At 45.3% G+C, this 14,811-nt stretch overlaps 1 protein-coding gene across 4 annotated transcripts in view; it reads left to right on the top strand.

The window, feature by feature from the left end:
- KANK1 (KN motif and ankyrin repeat domains 1) overlaps positions 1-14,811 on the top strand; it is a 50,122-nt gene that overhangs the window by 12,047 nt on the left and 23,264 nt on the right. For 2 of the 4 annotated variants that reach the window (XM_059492646.1, XM_059492645.1), the window contains exons 1-2: positions 9,823-9,963; positions 10,920-13,571. In XM_059492646.1, the coding sequence (XP_059348629.1) occupies positions 9,894-9,963; positions 10,920-13,571 (2,722 nt within the window). In that variant the 5' untranslated portion in view covers positions 9,823-9,893. Of the gene's footprint in view, positions 1-9,822; positions 9,964-10,919; positions 13,572-14,811 lie in introns of those variants that run through there. The other 2 variants (XM_059492647.1, XM_059492648.1) reach the window with 1 other exon arrangement.

Genomic DNA, 14,811 nt, shown 5'->3' with positions numbered 1-14,811 from the left:
AGACATTCAGGAAACACTTTTATTGGAAGTCTGCAATTTTAGCTGAAGGTATTGCAGAGGACTTGGACCTTGATCCTGCCAATTCAGCACAAGATCCTGAAGCACAGCTGTTTGAAGCAAAGCTCTTCCAGTCTGCAATGAACTTGGAAATTGTTTTGAGAATTCATGTTCCCCCTCCCTTTTTATTTTTAACTGTTCTTGAGAATCTGCATGAAAAACATGAAAATAAGGTTATTTTCCTTTAGTCCTGTGAAGTTCTAGGACCTCTGACCTTGTTAAATGAGTCTGTCACCTTTTAAGAACACTGTTGTAAGTAGAGGTAAAGAGACATGGAGCTGAGGGCTTTGAGGCTCTTTTTATGATCCTGAGAAATGGGTCTTCTTGCATCTAGAATTCCAGTTATCCTTACTTGAGTCAATACTTGGTGTTACATGGAAACAAGAAAATTGAATATGGAAAAACGGTGCATTGTTTTCAAAGTGTTGTTACTAACATGAAGGAAATCTTGCATATTTTGGATGTGTTTTAGAAAAAAAAGAAAACATATACTAAAAGTTTTATTTTTATCCCTCAAATTATAACCTGCATATGAGAAGCATAAGTAAAACAGGGTTGAATGCAACACAGACAAAATTGCAAGCAGTGGTGGTTACAACAAGGGTAATTGTTCTGCCCAAATTATATCAATGAACCTTTCTGTGCTCTCAGTCCACATGTAGGAGTGAGAAATGAGAGGTGGGTGGGGGTGAAAGGCTTGGGGAGGAAGGGAGAGCACAGTGGGAAAGAGAAGTGACCTGAAATTAAAATTCTCTTTTGGGAATTACATCTGTCTTCTTCAGGAAAAAACCACCAAAACAAAAAAATCAACACCAACCCCTGCCTGCCCCCCCCCCCCCCCAAAATAAAACCAAACACACCAAAGCAAAAAAAAAAAAAGAAAAACCCAGAAACCCAACATCGTTTTAGTGTGTCACTTGGTAGAGTTCTTTTGTCCTGCTACCAGTTTCATGTGTGTTAACCCTTGGGGAGCCAGAGGCATTGTGTGTGAAGTGCACCGCATGTGAAGGGCTGTGAAGGAAACCGCTGGCGCTGGGCTGGGCTGGCTGCCGGGCTGGGACTGTCTCAGGAAATTCCAAATGAGTATAAATAAATGCTCTGTAGCAACCACTGGGCTCCCTGCCTGCTGATGTGTCAGGACTATGCAGTCCCTTTAAGGCAAAGGAAAGTGTGCTTCAGCCTTAATTTGCTGAAAAACGGAACACGTTAACATCCAGGGGTTTGCTTCTCATGGATCGGTGAGTGAGACCCTCGGATGGGCCTGGGTGAGGGGCTGGCTGTGCTAAAACCAGCCCTTGATGTTCTGACAGGATATTAAGTTGGGACGGATAGAGGGGTTTTTTCATGTTTTTAGTGGGGCTGGGTTAGTCGGGTTGTCTCACAAGTGCTGCCATCTGAAGGGAGTTTGCACTTGGGGTTTCAGGCACCTCTGGTAGCCTCTGTGTTTTCATCCCTATATACAGAGTAGTTTGTTTCCTTCAAAAAGCTCAGGTTTTCTCATGGAAGATCAGCATTGTGAAAGCTCTAGAGAAGGGAGTGGGACTGTGCACCTATTTGCTGCAAAGCATCACTTCAAAAGCAGAAAGGTAGCTGTTGCCCTCAAAGCTGCTAATTTTGAGTATTTTCCATAGACTTTCAATTATAAAACACTGGGTTTAGTTATTTTTAAACTTTTTTCAGAAAATCAGTTTGTTGTTCTGAGTTAGTTTAAATGCAGAGGAAAAGCTTTCAATTTTTTTTTTTTTTTTGGCAAATGCAAATCACTCAGGCTTTTGAAGCTGGGAAAGCAATACATTTCTCATAGAAGGAATCAGTACTAGATTAATATAAAGAAGGGGAGGAGGGAACAATCTCCAGTGTTTGAAATATCATACTGATTATGCAGCATAAACCATATTTCTTATGGAGGCAAGCATGTGACAAAATAATGTCCTTCCAGGACTCATAAAAACAAATATTTGTTGAACCATTCTTGCAGAAGACAATTCTTCCATTTTTTCCACTCTGTGCACAGCTGTATGACAAAACTGAAACTGTAAATCAGTTTTAATACTCCACAGCAGGTTTATATCCCAGGAGTCCTGGTTCTTTTCTGATGGTTATTCCTGTTACAATAGCCCTATGTATCTGTTCTCCACTTCTCACCTCTTCTGAGATTTATAAGCACAGAAGGGTAATGGCATTATAAATCTAAATATTTTGGTTTTGTAATTCAGTTGTTCTTGGATAGAAAGGGAATACAGCCTTCTTTGCTTGTGCTTCAGCAGGTAACACTGATGCACCTTTGTGTTAAAAGACGTTTTCAGGCAAACATCCTGCTTACATCCATGAATTCTTTGGGGAGATGATTTGGATATATAAGAAAGGAAGAAAAAAATTGGGGGGTTTTTGCTTACCAGCCTTTTACCTCAGTATTGTGAAGCCTAACCTACTGTGTGGATTCAAGTTCTGGACTTCATAACTACACTTTTCCTTTGTCACTTTTGCTGTGATACTGAAGCAACAGGAGGCGATGTACTGTTGGAAGAGTGGGGCAGGTGTGCCACATTTTCAAGGGCTGGCCAGGGAGGTGGGGGAGCCGTGTGGTTTCTCCTGTGTCACAGAGGACAGCAAGGTGCTTCACCAACACTGGGAGTCAACTCGTGTACATCACTTGCTTTCAGTGTAAGCCAAGGTGTTTCTTTCTCAGTTACACTGCTTGACATTAATGGGGCATTGGTGGAGGACGATGTGGGAAGCACATCAGCGAAATGCAACTAAGGCTGTTTCTGACTTGCCTGACAGTGGACATGCTGGTCATGCTCAAAGCCACAGCTCACCCCAGAGGTGGGGCTGCAACAGCAATCAGCCGAAGCAGCCACTATTTCCAGTTGTTTCTGTCCAGAGGTGGCAGGGCATTGGTAACAGGAGCAGTCACCGCCACGGTTTCTGCTCTGCTCTTCCTTGCTGCTGATGGGCATGTGGCAGACTAAGCTAATGACTGTGTCCCTTCCCACCCATGCCCTGCTTCCTGCCACTCACTGCCCTTGGGACCTCTGAGTCAGACACTGGGATGGAGGCAAAACAGGCAAGCCTCTTAGTTTTTGTGGTTAATGGCCCTGAGGTGGTACACACACAAGATGTTCCAACACAAAACTGACAGATATTGAATTATTCCAAGTATATTAAAAAGTAGATTTATTATCAGCCTCAAATAAAGCAGTTGTCAATAATATAAAGCAGATTTTGTGAATTTCAATAGGGGGGCATTTTGCCGTCACTCTTAAGATTATTGTGCTTTTTACTTCCCCAGGAACATATTTCTCTTAAAAAATATTATCTATTCAGGATTAATTAATTTGCACAACTTTCTTATAGTATGTATTTTCTAGTTTAAATTAACTTTTGTTTGAGCTGCAAGTTTTCAGTTCACAGATTCTTGATGTAAAAGTTTTAGACATTAAAAGGTCTAGAGAGGGTTAAGAGGTGTGTTTTTGGAAGGTGGTTTTTGCTTTCAGCTCACAGAAATAACTTTTAGCTGTGGGTATATGATGTTCAGATATAAATTCTGTAGTTAAGTCTGTTTGTACCATGTGAAAGAAAACACTTAACAGTGTGAAAATGGGTAATGTGACCTTGAAAGACCCTGTTCTAACACCAAAAGGGCTATTCACTAGATATAACCTCCTTTAATTAGCTGGCTGGTAAGCATTCTGAGCATTTTCTATGAGACACCAAAATGCTCTGTTGTAGCTGGCAAAGAGAGCCAGCTATGTACCAAAGAGAAGAATAACAGCTAGAGTCTCTTCTTAACCTCTTCAAGGTTAAGAAATTGTTCTGTGGTTGAGGAATTGAGCCCTGAGGAGGAGGTGACAGTGGGACATCCAGACTAGTGCATCCATCTGATCGCAGTACCAAAGCAAGAGCTGGCCAGTCAGCCTCACTTCAGTGCCAGGTGAGATCATGGAGGAGATCCTCCTGAAAATTATGTACATGAAAAATCAGGAGGTGTTTCCTGACAGCCAACATGGCTTCACTGAGGGCACACCATGCCCAACAAATGTGGGGGCCTTTCGTGGTGGGGTGACAGTGGATGGTTGGATCCACATTATCTACCTGGATTTATGCAAAGTATTTGACACTGTCTCACCTCTCTAATCCAGACACACATGGATTTGATAGATGTATAAAGAACAGACTGGATGCCTGCACTCAAAGAGTTGGACTCAACAACTCAATGTCCAAATGAAGATCAGTAACACCCTCCCAGGGTCAGCAATGGGACTGGCACTGTTTAATGTCTTCATTGGTGACATGATCAGTGGCAGCACCCTCAGCACATTTGCCAGGGATTCCAGGTCATGTGGTGTGGTCAGCACTCCAGGGAGCAGGGATGCCATCCAGAAGGGTTGAGAGGTGGGCCTGTGTCCTCAAGTACAGCAAGGCCGAGTGAAAGGTTCTGGATCGGGGCAATCCTGAGCACAAATACAGGCTGAGCGGAGAATGGACTGAGAGCACCCTCAGGGAGAAGGACTTGGGGATGCTGTTTGACAAGAAGCTTTAAATAACCCAGCAATGTGTATTTGTGGCCCAGAAAGCCAACTGCATCCTGGGCTGCATCCACAGAAGTGTGACCAACAGGCCATTCTCCACCTTTTCTCCACTCCTGTGAGACCCCACCTGGAATACTGTGTCCAGGTCTGGATCCCCCAGCATAAGAGGCATGTGGACCTGCTGGAGTGAGTTCAGAGGAGGGTCATTAAGATGATCAGAGGGCTGGATCATCTCTCCTGTGAAGACAGGCTGAGAGAGTGTGAGTTGTTCAGCCTGGGGAAGTGAAGCCTCCAGGGAGACCTTCCAGCAACATTCTGAGCACATACAGGGGGGCCTGCAAGAAAGCTGGAGAGGCACTTTCTATGAGGCCATGTAGTGACGCTTTTAATGTTATTTGCATTGTGGCTGTGATTGTTTATTCTCCTGTTGCTGTACTCATCCTATTTCTAGAAACAGCATGGTATTAAAAGAGCAGATAAATTCCTTAAATTCCTTCTTTTACCAAAGTTGCATTGTAAATGGGCCATCTTAGCCCAGTGCCCTGGTGTTTGTTCCCAGAGCAAGCAAAACACAGCAGCCATCTGAACCATCACTTTTCAACTGATGCTGCTTATGTTCATTGACTTAAGGTACTACATCTCTGTATCTTAAGAATTGACTGTACTCTGAATTTACTTGATTCTCATTTCTGCAGCTTAACCACTGCAAATACCTGAGCTGGAGCATCTACATTGTGAAATAAAACCCATATAAATACTATACAGCTTCACCCCTTCTCTGTTATTATTACGGAAGTTGATATCCCCCATTTTCTGATTACAACCCCCACCCTAAGCACTGAGTATTTAGATGTCAGATTTAAAAGTCAACTCTCCAGCTGGGGTGTTGGCATATAAATTTTGAAAAGTAATCTAAAAACTAAGTGTTTTCCCAGTTTTCTGCTTCTCATTTTTTTCCAAATTAAATTTGCAGCATACATTTTACACCAGAGATTTATTTGTTAGGCAAAATGTGCAGTAAATGCTCCTCTGTGACAGGAGAATCCTCCATCCCTCTAAGTGTGGGTTTGGTAGCAGGGCCTGTTCTGGTTTGGACTGTAGTACCCCATACCCAGCAGTATCAGGTGCATCAGGAGTTGCATCACATTTGCTTAGAGCATGACTGCAGATGAGTATGAGCAAAACAGCCTACCTTCCTTACAAGGCAGTATTTATTGGTTGGTTTCTGTGGCAGAAAAAGAGATGAAGGTGTTATCAGCCACATCCACAGCACAGTGTAGCATTCTGGGCAGTTGTGCAGTGTTCTTGTACAAGCAGAGCTGGGCCATCCCAGCCCCACAGCCTTGTGCTGCAGGAGGGGTGGCTGAGGCCAGCACCCAGCCCCAGGGTATGACCATGAGCAGCTTGTTGGCTTGTCCTGCCTGCTGGGCCAGTGTGTACTCCACACCTGAGGTGTGCTTCACATTGCCACTTTGTGCTGTAACTGCAAAGAGAAAATCAAACACTTGATGCTTCTGCTGTGTCTGGAAAAGTACAGAAATTATTTGCTGTTTCTCTAAGTTTTTTCTCTCTAGGTTCTTGGAATTAAAAAAAAATCTTTTAGGTCAACAGTTTAGTTTTTGGACTTTTCCCCACCAGCACTTTTGAAAACAATATAGACCTAGATTGAACTGTTGGGGAGCAAGTAGTTTCATGGCATCTCCTGTATATTGCTAGCCAAGAGAAAAGTGATAAATGAGTGTGAAAGGTTAAGGTCTGTTTTCCAAGAGGTTTTATTGTGGTTGTTTTGTTTAACTTATATTCAAATCCCAATGCTTGAAAAGGAGAATGAAAGAAAAATGGTCAAATATTCAATTTGACTTAAAAAAAAAAAAAAGTGCTTGGCCTCATGAGTTTTGGATCTTTCTAGAAGGTGAAATTGATGTTTATATATAGTAAAATGTAGAAAAAGAAAAGAACGAAAGTAGTATTTTGGAGGTGGGAGGAGAAGGGGAAAGTTCACCAATTTATTCTCTGTTGTAGTAAGGAATCAAAAAGTCAGAACTTTTCTTTTTTAATTCCTTTTCCTGGCCTAGATAAGCTTTCAAATTGAAGTTGAGCATATAAAAATACTGATTGACTCCATTTATCCCAACTATTGCTTCTGCATTTTTTCCTTTGCAACATTCTTTATTAATTGTCTTACGCCATAACTCTGGAAGGAGACTGTTATTCATAACAATATTTCAATAAAACATATTACTTTAGTAGAGTCAAATGCATGATAAAAATGCATTAGAGCAGATAGCATAACCAGATGGGGACAGTGGGCTCAACATATGATATCTGTATTTTTCAAGGCACCTCAGACTTTCAGTGTTGGAAATAACATCTTGTGTTTGCTCTTCTTGGACCCTCCAAGTCAGCTCTACAATAAAGGTTTTCTAGCATGCAGAACCAAAACTCAATGTGTGCCCACACTCCCCTTGCTTTTGTCTTCCTGAGAAGTCCTGTGGCACAGAAACTAAATATTCTATTCTTTTTCCAGTTCTCCTGGTCTGAAAACTGCCATGATTAGTGTGGACTCAGGTAGAGCTGACTTGATATTTTAATATAGTGATGTTTTTGTGTAGTGCATTGGATAGGATATAATTTAATAGAAGTTGGCAAGACTGGAATGTTTGGACAGAGTCAGTCCCAGTGGTACAGAAAGTGAGGAGTACATTTTTTAAACGCTACTTGTGTCCTCCTGCCCATGGTTATCCTGTAGCAGGGAGAGGGAAATGAAGTCTATGTGTACTTTTGGAGAAATGCATTAATAATGACAGTACCACAACAAAACTCTCTATGCTTCACAGAGTGTTCTGCTTCACTGGTACTGGATTTAAAACATGATGTGTTTGTGTCTCATTGCATTTGGACTTGATGATCTTAAAGGTCTTTTCCAATCTTCCTTTTCTACGAAAAGAAGAGTGTCTGCAGCATTTGTACAGACAAAAGTGTATGTGTTTGTGCATCTGCACCTGTGATTAATACTTGCCTGATATACTACAGAGGCTAGGGAATAGTTCTAACTTCACCAGTGTCCATGATGACCTGGCCAAGGATGGGACAAGGAGCCTAACAAGAGTGTTTGTACTGTGTGGTGTTTGCTGCAATATTTCTATGTGTGTGGGCACAGGAATCTTTGGCTCACTTGAGGTCTTTGGGCATGAAGGGACACTGAGGTTCATCTGGGGTACCTGCTGGTGTAGCATTTGGTACTCACCCACCACAGCTAGGAAGTGAATGTATCCATGGTTCATCCACGACCTAAGGGCTGAAAAGGCTGCACCCTTACCAGGTGTTTATTAATTTCATTTTTATTAGATTTTTTTCCCCTTTTGGAACCAACAAAACCATTTTTATTGCTTCAAAACAGCCGTCCGTTTTGTTTTGTTTCATGTTTAGCAGGCACGCCCATTTTGACTTTTCTCTGAAACAACAAAATGCACAAAGGCTTGGCACAGTTCCTGCAAGCTGCATCAGTGTTGTGTTGGTGGTGGTAGTGGATTGCATGCCTGATCCCCTTTTGTCTTAACGTACCAAGAAGTTCTCCAGGGGTCAGCTGACAATACTGGGGTCGCATGGGTGGAATGCTCACTGTGCTGTTTTAAGGAGAAGCAGCAGGCTCTCAGCTCCAGGCACGTCTTGTGCTTTCACCACAAACAAACTCAGTCCTGGCAGTGCTGCAGCTCAAGCTGAGGACCAGAGAGATTCCACTGTGAAGACACTGAGTTGCATGCACGTGTTGTAGAGAAGTTTATTGAGGGATTCAGTGTCAGAGTGGTTGTTTCTCTCTTACTGTATTTTTTATAGGTTTCTGTTTAGCAGTCTTAATTCCATGAAGAACAAAATACGTAAGAGATCCCAGTTTGACTCCCATGACTGAACATGAGATTTGCATGTCTTTTTAGAGGATTTATGAATATTTTTCCAAAGATGCATTAATTCTTAAGTCCTAGGCCCTTCACAGAGGAAAAGTCTGTTCTTCCTTCCCCCATCCAACACTTATTCATTGTGCCTAAGGAGAGTTTAGAAAAATTGTTTGACTTCACTGGTGTAGTGATGGGAAAATCAGAGATGTTGCTGGGTAGGAGGACAAGGACCAAGACAAGCAAAGGAAAGGAACTGGAGAAAATGGGACAACAGGTAAAACCGATGGAGCTTGAATTTACATGGGCTGGACCAGATTTTGGTCTATAATTGGTGGTGCAAGCAAATGGATGTAAGAAATACAGGGAGAAAATAGTTCAGAAATACAAAGTATGAGGACAAGGCAAAAAGAATCCAGAAGAGTACAGGGAATGAGGGTCAAGGAGAGAGTGGGCACAAACTTAGGGTGCAGGCAGGACCAGCCTAGGGTGTGGAGGTATTGGGGTGTGGAGAGTTTGTCTGCAGGGAATGGAGCCAGCATGAGAATCTGGGAGCAGAGTACTGACTTCACGGAGGAAGAGGAGTAATTTAGAGAATATGCTCTCATTCTCTCCATGGCAGTGGGGGTCCTGGAGATTGTTCCCCTGCCTGACATTGAGGCAGTCCTACTGGACAGCACGGAGCTGTGGGTCCGCATGTGTCTGAAGTGTTTTTGTATGCATGTATTTTTGCTTCCAGTGGTATTTAGACGGCTATTTTGGGTGTATCTGTAAGTAAATACCACACCACACTGACACTCTGGTCTTTCAGCAGAAACATGTGCTCTGGGGGGGTTGTTTGTGTCTGTCGAGCCGTCTGTCTACACTGCACAACCGAGGTACTAAGGTGACCGGGACGGCCCCAGTGCTGCGGCTCTGACATGTGCGTGCCCGTGTCTGTGCCTCCGTGCTGTTCTCTTCCCGAACCGTGGATGGCAGGCTCTTCTGAGCAGCGTCCTCCTCCATAGCTCGGGATGTCCTGTGGTAGCCAAAGGCATGCCATGATAGAGCAGTTACACTGTTTGCAGGCAAAGCTTTTCCTAAGTATGCCAAGGAGACTGGAAAAACAGGAGCTTCCCCCGCCGAAAACCTTTTCAGTACAACATGAAGTCACTTCCTGTAGTTCCACTAAGTCTAGAGCTTCTTTTTTCCCCTCCTCTCTGCTCCCTGCCTCCTCCTTCCCTGAGGCTTGTGTTCCTTTCGGAGGACGCGGCTCCCGAGCCTCTCCTTTGGGAAGCGGGAGGGAGCGCAGGGGGCAGCGGGGCGGGCGGAGCGCGGCGCGGCGCGGCGCGGGGGAGGAGGACGGCGCTTCCTTATGGGGTGATTGAAGCAGCAGCGAGCCGGAGGGAGGCAGGGCTCCGGCGTGTGACACATGAAGCTGGGACAGCCATACGTGGCTGGAAAATTTGCAGTGTGGGAGCAGGGACATGTGGCTAAGTCAGGTAACCGGAAAGCTGGCTTTTATTATTCCTCCAGCGCATAACTTGCAATAGTTGTTTTTCCGTTTTTTTTTTTTGGGTTGTTTTTTTTTGTCCTCCCGTTTATTTGTATGTTTCCTCCTGCCAAGGGTGAGGCCAGGAGGAGCAGGTTGTAAGGCAGTGCTGTATATAAATACGCAGCCTGAGAAAACCCAGCCGATGTACTGAACTTTTTATTTAGATTGCTTCAGGAACAGGTGAGTCCTGCGGCTGGAGGGCAGGCGGGTGCACCTCTTGTATGACGCTTGCCCCTGAGCAGAGGGGTCGGGACCCTGCTGGAAGGGGATCTGGCTGCCTGTCGTGGTGGTGGAGCTTCACGGAGTTTAAAATGAAAGAGGCAGAGGTGCTGGTGGAAGTAATACGAGCTGAGAGCAAATTGGTGGTGCTGCTGTTGCAGCAGCACTTCGCAGAGCCATGAAACAGCGCTGCAGAGCTGTGTAAAGTCCAGTGGCATCAGTTGCATAAGGAGCAGGGTCAGAGTTCCCATTGCCTGCTTGAATGCACCCTCTAGAGAAGCTGGTCTGCGGATGATTCGTGTGGTACATTGTAATCCTGCGGTCTTTACATGATAACATAACATGTGGGAAAGCTTGTGGAGCATAGGAAGACTGGAAGGATTTGAGCAAGGACTGGAAGGATTTGAGATACTCGCTGTGCCCCTTCAGTAACAGATGCTATCTCTGTGTATGCATGTGTTCACAGTTATGTGGGTATGCACTTCTCAGCATTTGAAAACCCACTGATTAACTTTTAAAAAGTTAATCAGGATTTAGTGTTAAGGGTCAGTCAGCGGAAAGTCGGTCTGTTCGCTGAGCTGCAGCAGCAGTTTCTGCCTCAGGCGTGCAGTGAGCACCCGTCCTTCTGCGCTTGTGTGTGAGTACGTCGTTTACTGAATGCTGATTCTGTTTCTTCTTTTCCAGAAAAAGAGGAAGTTAATGTAAACGGAGAAGATGAAAAAGAACGTAAAGACCCTTATTTTGTGGAAACACCTTATGGCTACCAGCTAGACTTGGATTTTCTGAAGTACGTGGATGATATACAAAAGGGGAATACCATTAAGAAGCTAAATATAAGAAAGAGGAGGAAAGCTGTACCAGCCTCGGTGGCTACTAAGAATTCTGGTGGCCAGTGCAGTGGCTGGACCTCCACAGAGTCTCTATCTTCATCGAACAGTGATGAGAACAAGCAGTCTTTGGCAACGAGGTGTCAAGTAACCTTGCCTATCCCTGCCAAACCCTCGGTTTCTTTTGAAGTATCTCCTACCTACTTAACTGTCCCAGAGAATAAACAGCTTCCTCCTCCCTCCCCCCAGCCTCCTCGGCACAACCTCCTTGTAACAAAAACCCTCATGGAAACACGGAGGCGACTGGAGCAGGAGAGGATGATGCAGGTCACGCCTGGAGATGTCCGCAGGCCTCGACTTTCCAGCTTCGGAGGCATGGGCTCCACAAGCTCCCTCCCCTCTTTTGTGGGATCCAGTGGGTACAGTCATGTGTCTCAGCACCTGCAGAATGGGTATCAGGGGAACGGTGACTATGGTGCCTGTTTCAGCTCCTCACTGGGCAGTTCCATTCGTCACAGCCCCATGAGCTCGGGAATATCCACACCGGTCACCAACGTGAGCCCGGTGCATCTGCAGCACATCAGGGAGCAAATGGCAGTTGCCCTCAAGCGTCTCAAGGAGCTCGAGGAGCAAGTCAAGACTATTCCTGTGCTGCAGGTCAAAATTTCAGTGTTGCAGGAGGAGAAGAGGCACATGATGGCTGAACTGAAAAACCATAGGAAAGCCACTCAAAATGACACATACGGTTTCAGAAAGCGATCCTATAGTGCAGGAAATGCAGAGCAGTGGGAACACATGTCTCAGGTGAGAAGAGGTGGAGAACTGTATATAGATTGTGAGGAAGAGATGGAGAGTGTGGAGCAGAGCTCTCAGAGGATAGAGGAGTTCAGGCAGCTGACTGCTGAAATGCAAGCCCTGGAGAAAAAAATCCAAGATAGCAGCTACGAAAGTCCGGCAAACCTTCAGGTGAACAGAGTAAGTCTGACAAAAGAAGCCCGATCTGTTGCTGTGGGTGCTGATGAGAACATGAACGATGTCGTTATATACAACAGATTGGCAAGGCAACACAAAGAAATAGCTGTGGGAACAGAGAAAGAAGTGAAGGAGTGTGGAGTTGGGGTGACAGAGGCCATGCTTGGATTGTCTACAGAGGCTGAGAAGGAGATAGAGCTTCAGCAGCAGACCATCGAAGCCCTTAAGGAGAAGATATATAGACTAGAGGTGCAGTTAAAGGAAACCACCCATGACAGGGAAATGACCAAATTAAAACAGGAGTTGCAGGCAGCTGGGTCTAGAAAGAAGGTGGATAAAGCCATGATGGCTCAGCCCCATGTTGTCAGTAGGATGGTGGAGGCTGTCGTACAAACGAGAGACCAAATGGTGGGAGACCACGTGGACGTTGCTGATTCGTCAGTGGGAAACCATCTGCAGACGAGCAGCATCGGCACCTCCTGCAGACCTGCCACGCGGAGCACGGCTGTGGGCCCCGAGCTCCTGATGAGCCGATGGCTGGTGAGGGAGAGGGCAGACGTGCAAGATCAGGGCACAGGGAGGTCCATGGAGCTCCATGATAAGTCTGTGGGCACAGAGACAAGCATCTCTGAGACAGGTGTCAACACAGAGGAGCCGTCAGAGGTGCCGAGCCCTTGCCAGATGGCACAGGCGGTTGGAGGAGTGAGGTCTGTGGGCTGCGGGGACTGCTCGGTGAACGTGGTGGTTTGTGTGCCCAAGGAACACGTGTCCCGTGAAACAGCCACAGAGGCTGTACCCAGGGCCGAGGCAACAGTGATGGCTGTGCCTTCCACAGCTAGCCAGCAAACCAGCACTGCTTTGGAGATGGTGAGCCAGTGCACCAGCACGGAGGTGGCCTGCCTGGCAGACTGTGGGACTAACACCACTCTGAGCAGCTGTGATAAGCAGACCGGCACGGACGGCGTGGAGCTGCGGAGTGTGGCAGTGGGGGATGGCCGGGTGAAGGACATACACGCGTCTGCTAAGATGCGTTCAGTTGGAGTGGGCACCGTGCTCTCCAGCCACCCCGGCTTTGAAAAGCCTTCTGCAGTAAAAACCAAAGACTGTGGCACTGGGCAGATAAGCGTTTATGAGAACTATCTGGTTGGTCTGAAAATGAGGAGCATTGCCTGTGGACCCCCGCCATTGCCGGTTGTCCCAGCTGGCACCAGGAGCATAGGTGTGGGGGGAGAGTCTGTGTGCGACCCCGTCAGTGGTCAGTCGGAGAGCCCTCTGCCTCCATCTGAGCTCAGGACAGGCTTGGATCACTACATTGAACGCGTGCAGAAGCTGCTGCAGGAACAGCAGATGCTGCTTGCTGAAAATTACAGTGAATTGGCAGAAGCCTTTGGGGAGCCCCACTCCCAGATTGGATCTCTCAATTCACAACTCATCAGCACCCTCACCTCCATCAACTCTGTCATGAAATACGCCAGTACAGAGGAGCTGCATAGCCTGGACCTTCAGAAGCAGTGCATGGAGAGAAGCACCCCATCAGGTAAGCCCAGCATCAAGGCACGCATCTGGTGCATTTTTCGGCTCTTTTCCAGGGCTGCAGATCAGTTGCCTGCTAACCTCTCAGTTAGTCTGGAAGCCACTGTGTAGCCCTCCCCAAAGAAGCACAGAGCATAGCACTGTTATGGAACGCCCATTGGGTATTCTGTCCGACCCACTGCTGGCAGCTGAAAAAGCAGTTTTATCTCTCCCAGTCCAGCAAGCTCTGAAGGTCCTGTTGATGATGGTGCCATGTCTCTGACTATGCAAGAGAGGTGTCAAAAATTTTGAAAGGTTTAACCACCAACGTGCTGACTTCATGTTATAACTTCAGGAGTTTTGAGGTTAATGCCCATGGGTTTGGAATTTTAAACTTGGCATGCATATTTTTAAAAACAACGGTGTCAGATTTTTCAGAGCCAAAAGTCACTTAATGTGTTGGTATCAAACTGACTTGTTTCCACAGACATTTGCCTAGATTTTGTAGTATTTCTTCCAAAGGCACATTGCCTTTGTTCCTTGTGCTGCTCAGACAGAGAGCTGTGGAGTGCTTTCCCTATTCCAGCGGGGCTGATTGCTTTATAATGGGCAACTCCAGAGCACTTCACAGAAGCCACATCTTGGACTTTCTCTGTTCCAGTAACTGTTTGTTGTAATCCCTAGTTACAGCCTCGTGTTTGAAAGGCATAACTACTGCTGGAGGTTTTGGTGACCCTCAGGAAAGGCAAGAATTTTAATTTAAACACTCCTTGCTTTTTATTTTTTAATTTTAAAAATATAGACAATTATTTTGAGGGATTTTTTTTTTTATTCCCTGGGGTAGAGTTGAGTACTTTTAATTTTTTTTAATGTGTCTGATCATCTAGTTTAAAACTTAGCCATTTTTTAGTATCAGTGAATCCAACCACATTACTATTAAGTTTGTAAATGGTGGCATCCTGGAAACCAATATGTAATGCCTGGTGGTGACTGTTAGATACCTCCTTCTTGCTCCTGCCTTACAGTGACTGAAACAAGAGGTTAAGAAGGTGGCAAAGACTGGCTCTAATGCATGTCCTGTAGATGCTGAATAGTGAAAATACCTTTGAGTATGTACTGTTTAATGTCAGCATAATGTTATTGGCTAATCTAAATAGTTACATAAAGGTCTTGCAGCTTGCTTACTGTCTTAAAACTTACCTATTTTTGTTAAAATGCAGCTTGGTAAATCTGTTTTTTAGCACATCTGTGGATGTGCTAAATAG

Source organism: Ammospiza nelsoni, chromosome Z (genome assembly GCF_027579445.1).
Source record: "Ammospiza nelsoni isolate bAmmNel1 chromosome Z, bAmmNel1.pri, whole genome shotgun sequence".
In the NCBI taxonomy this organism is placed as follows: domain Eukaryota; kingdom Metazoa; phylum Chordata; class Aves; order Passeriformes; family Passerellidae; genus Ammospiza; species Ammospiza nelsoni.
The sequence above is the reverse complement of the archived record's forward strand: the minus strand, read 5'-3'. Positions and strand labels throughout refer to the sequence as shown.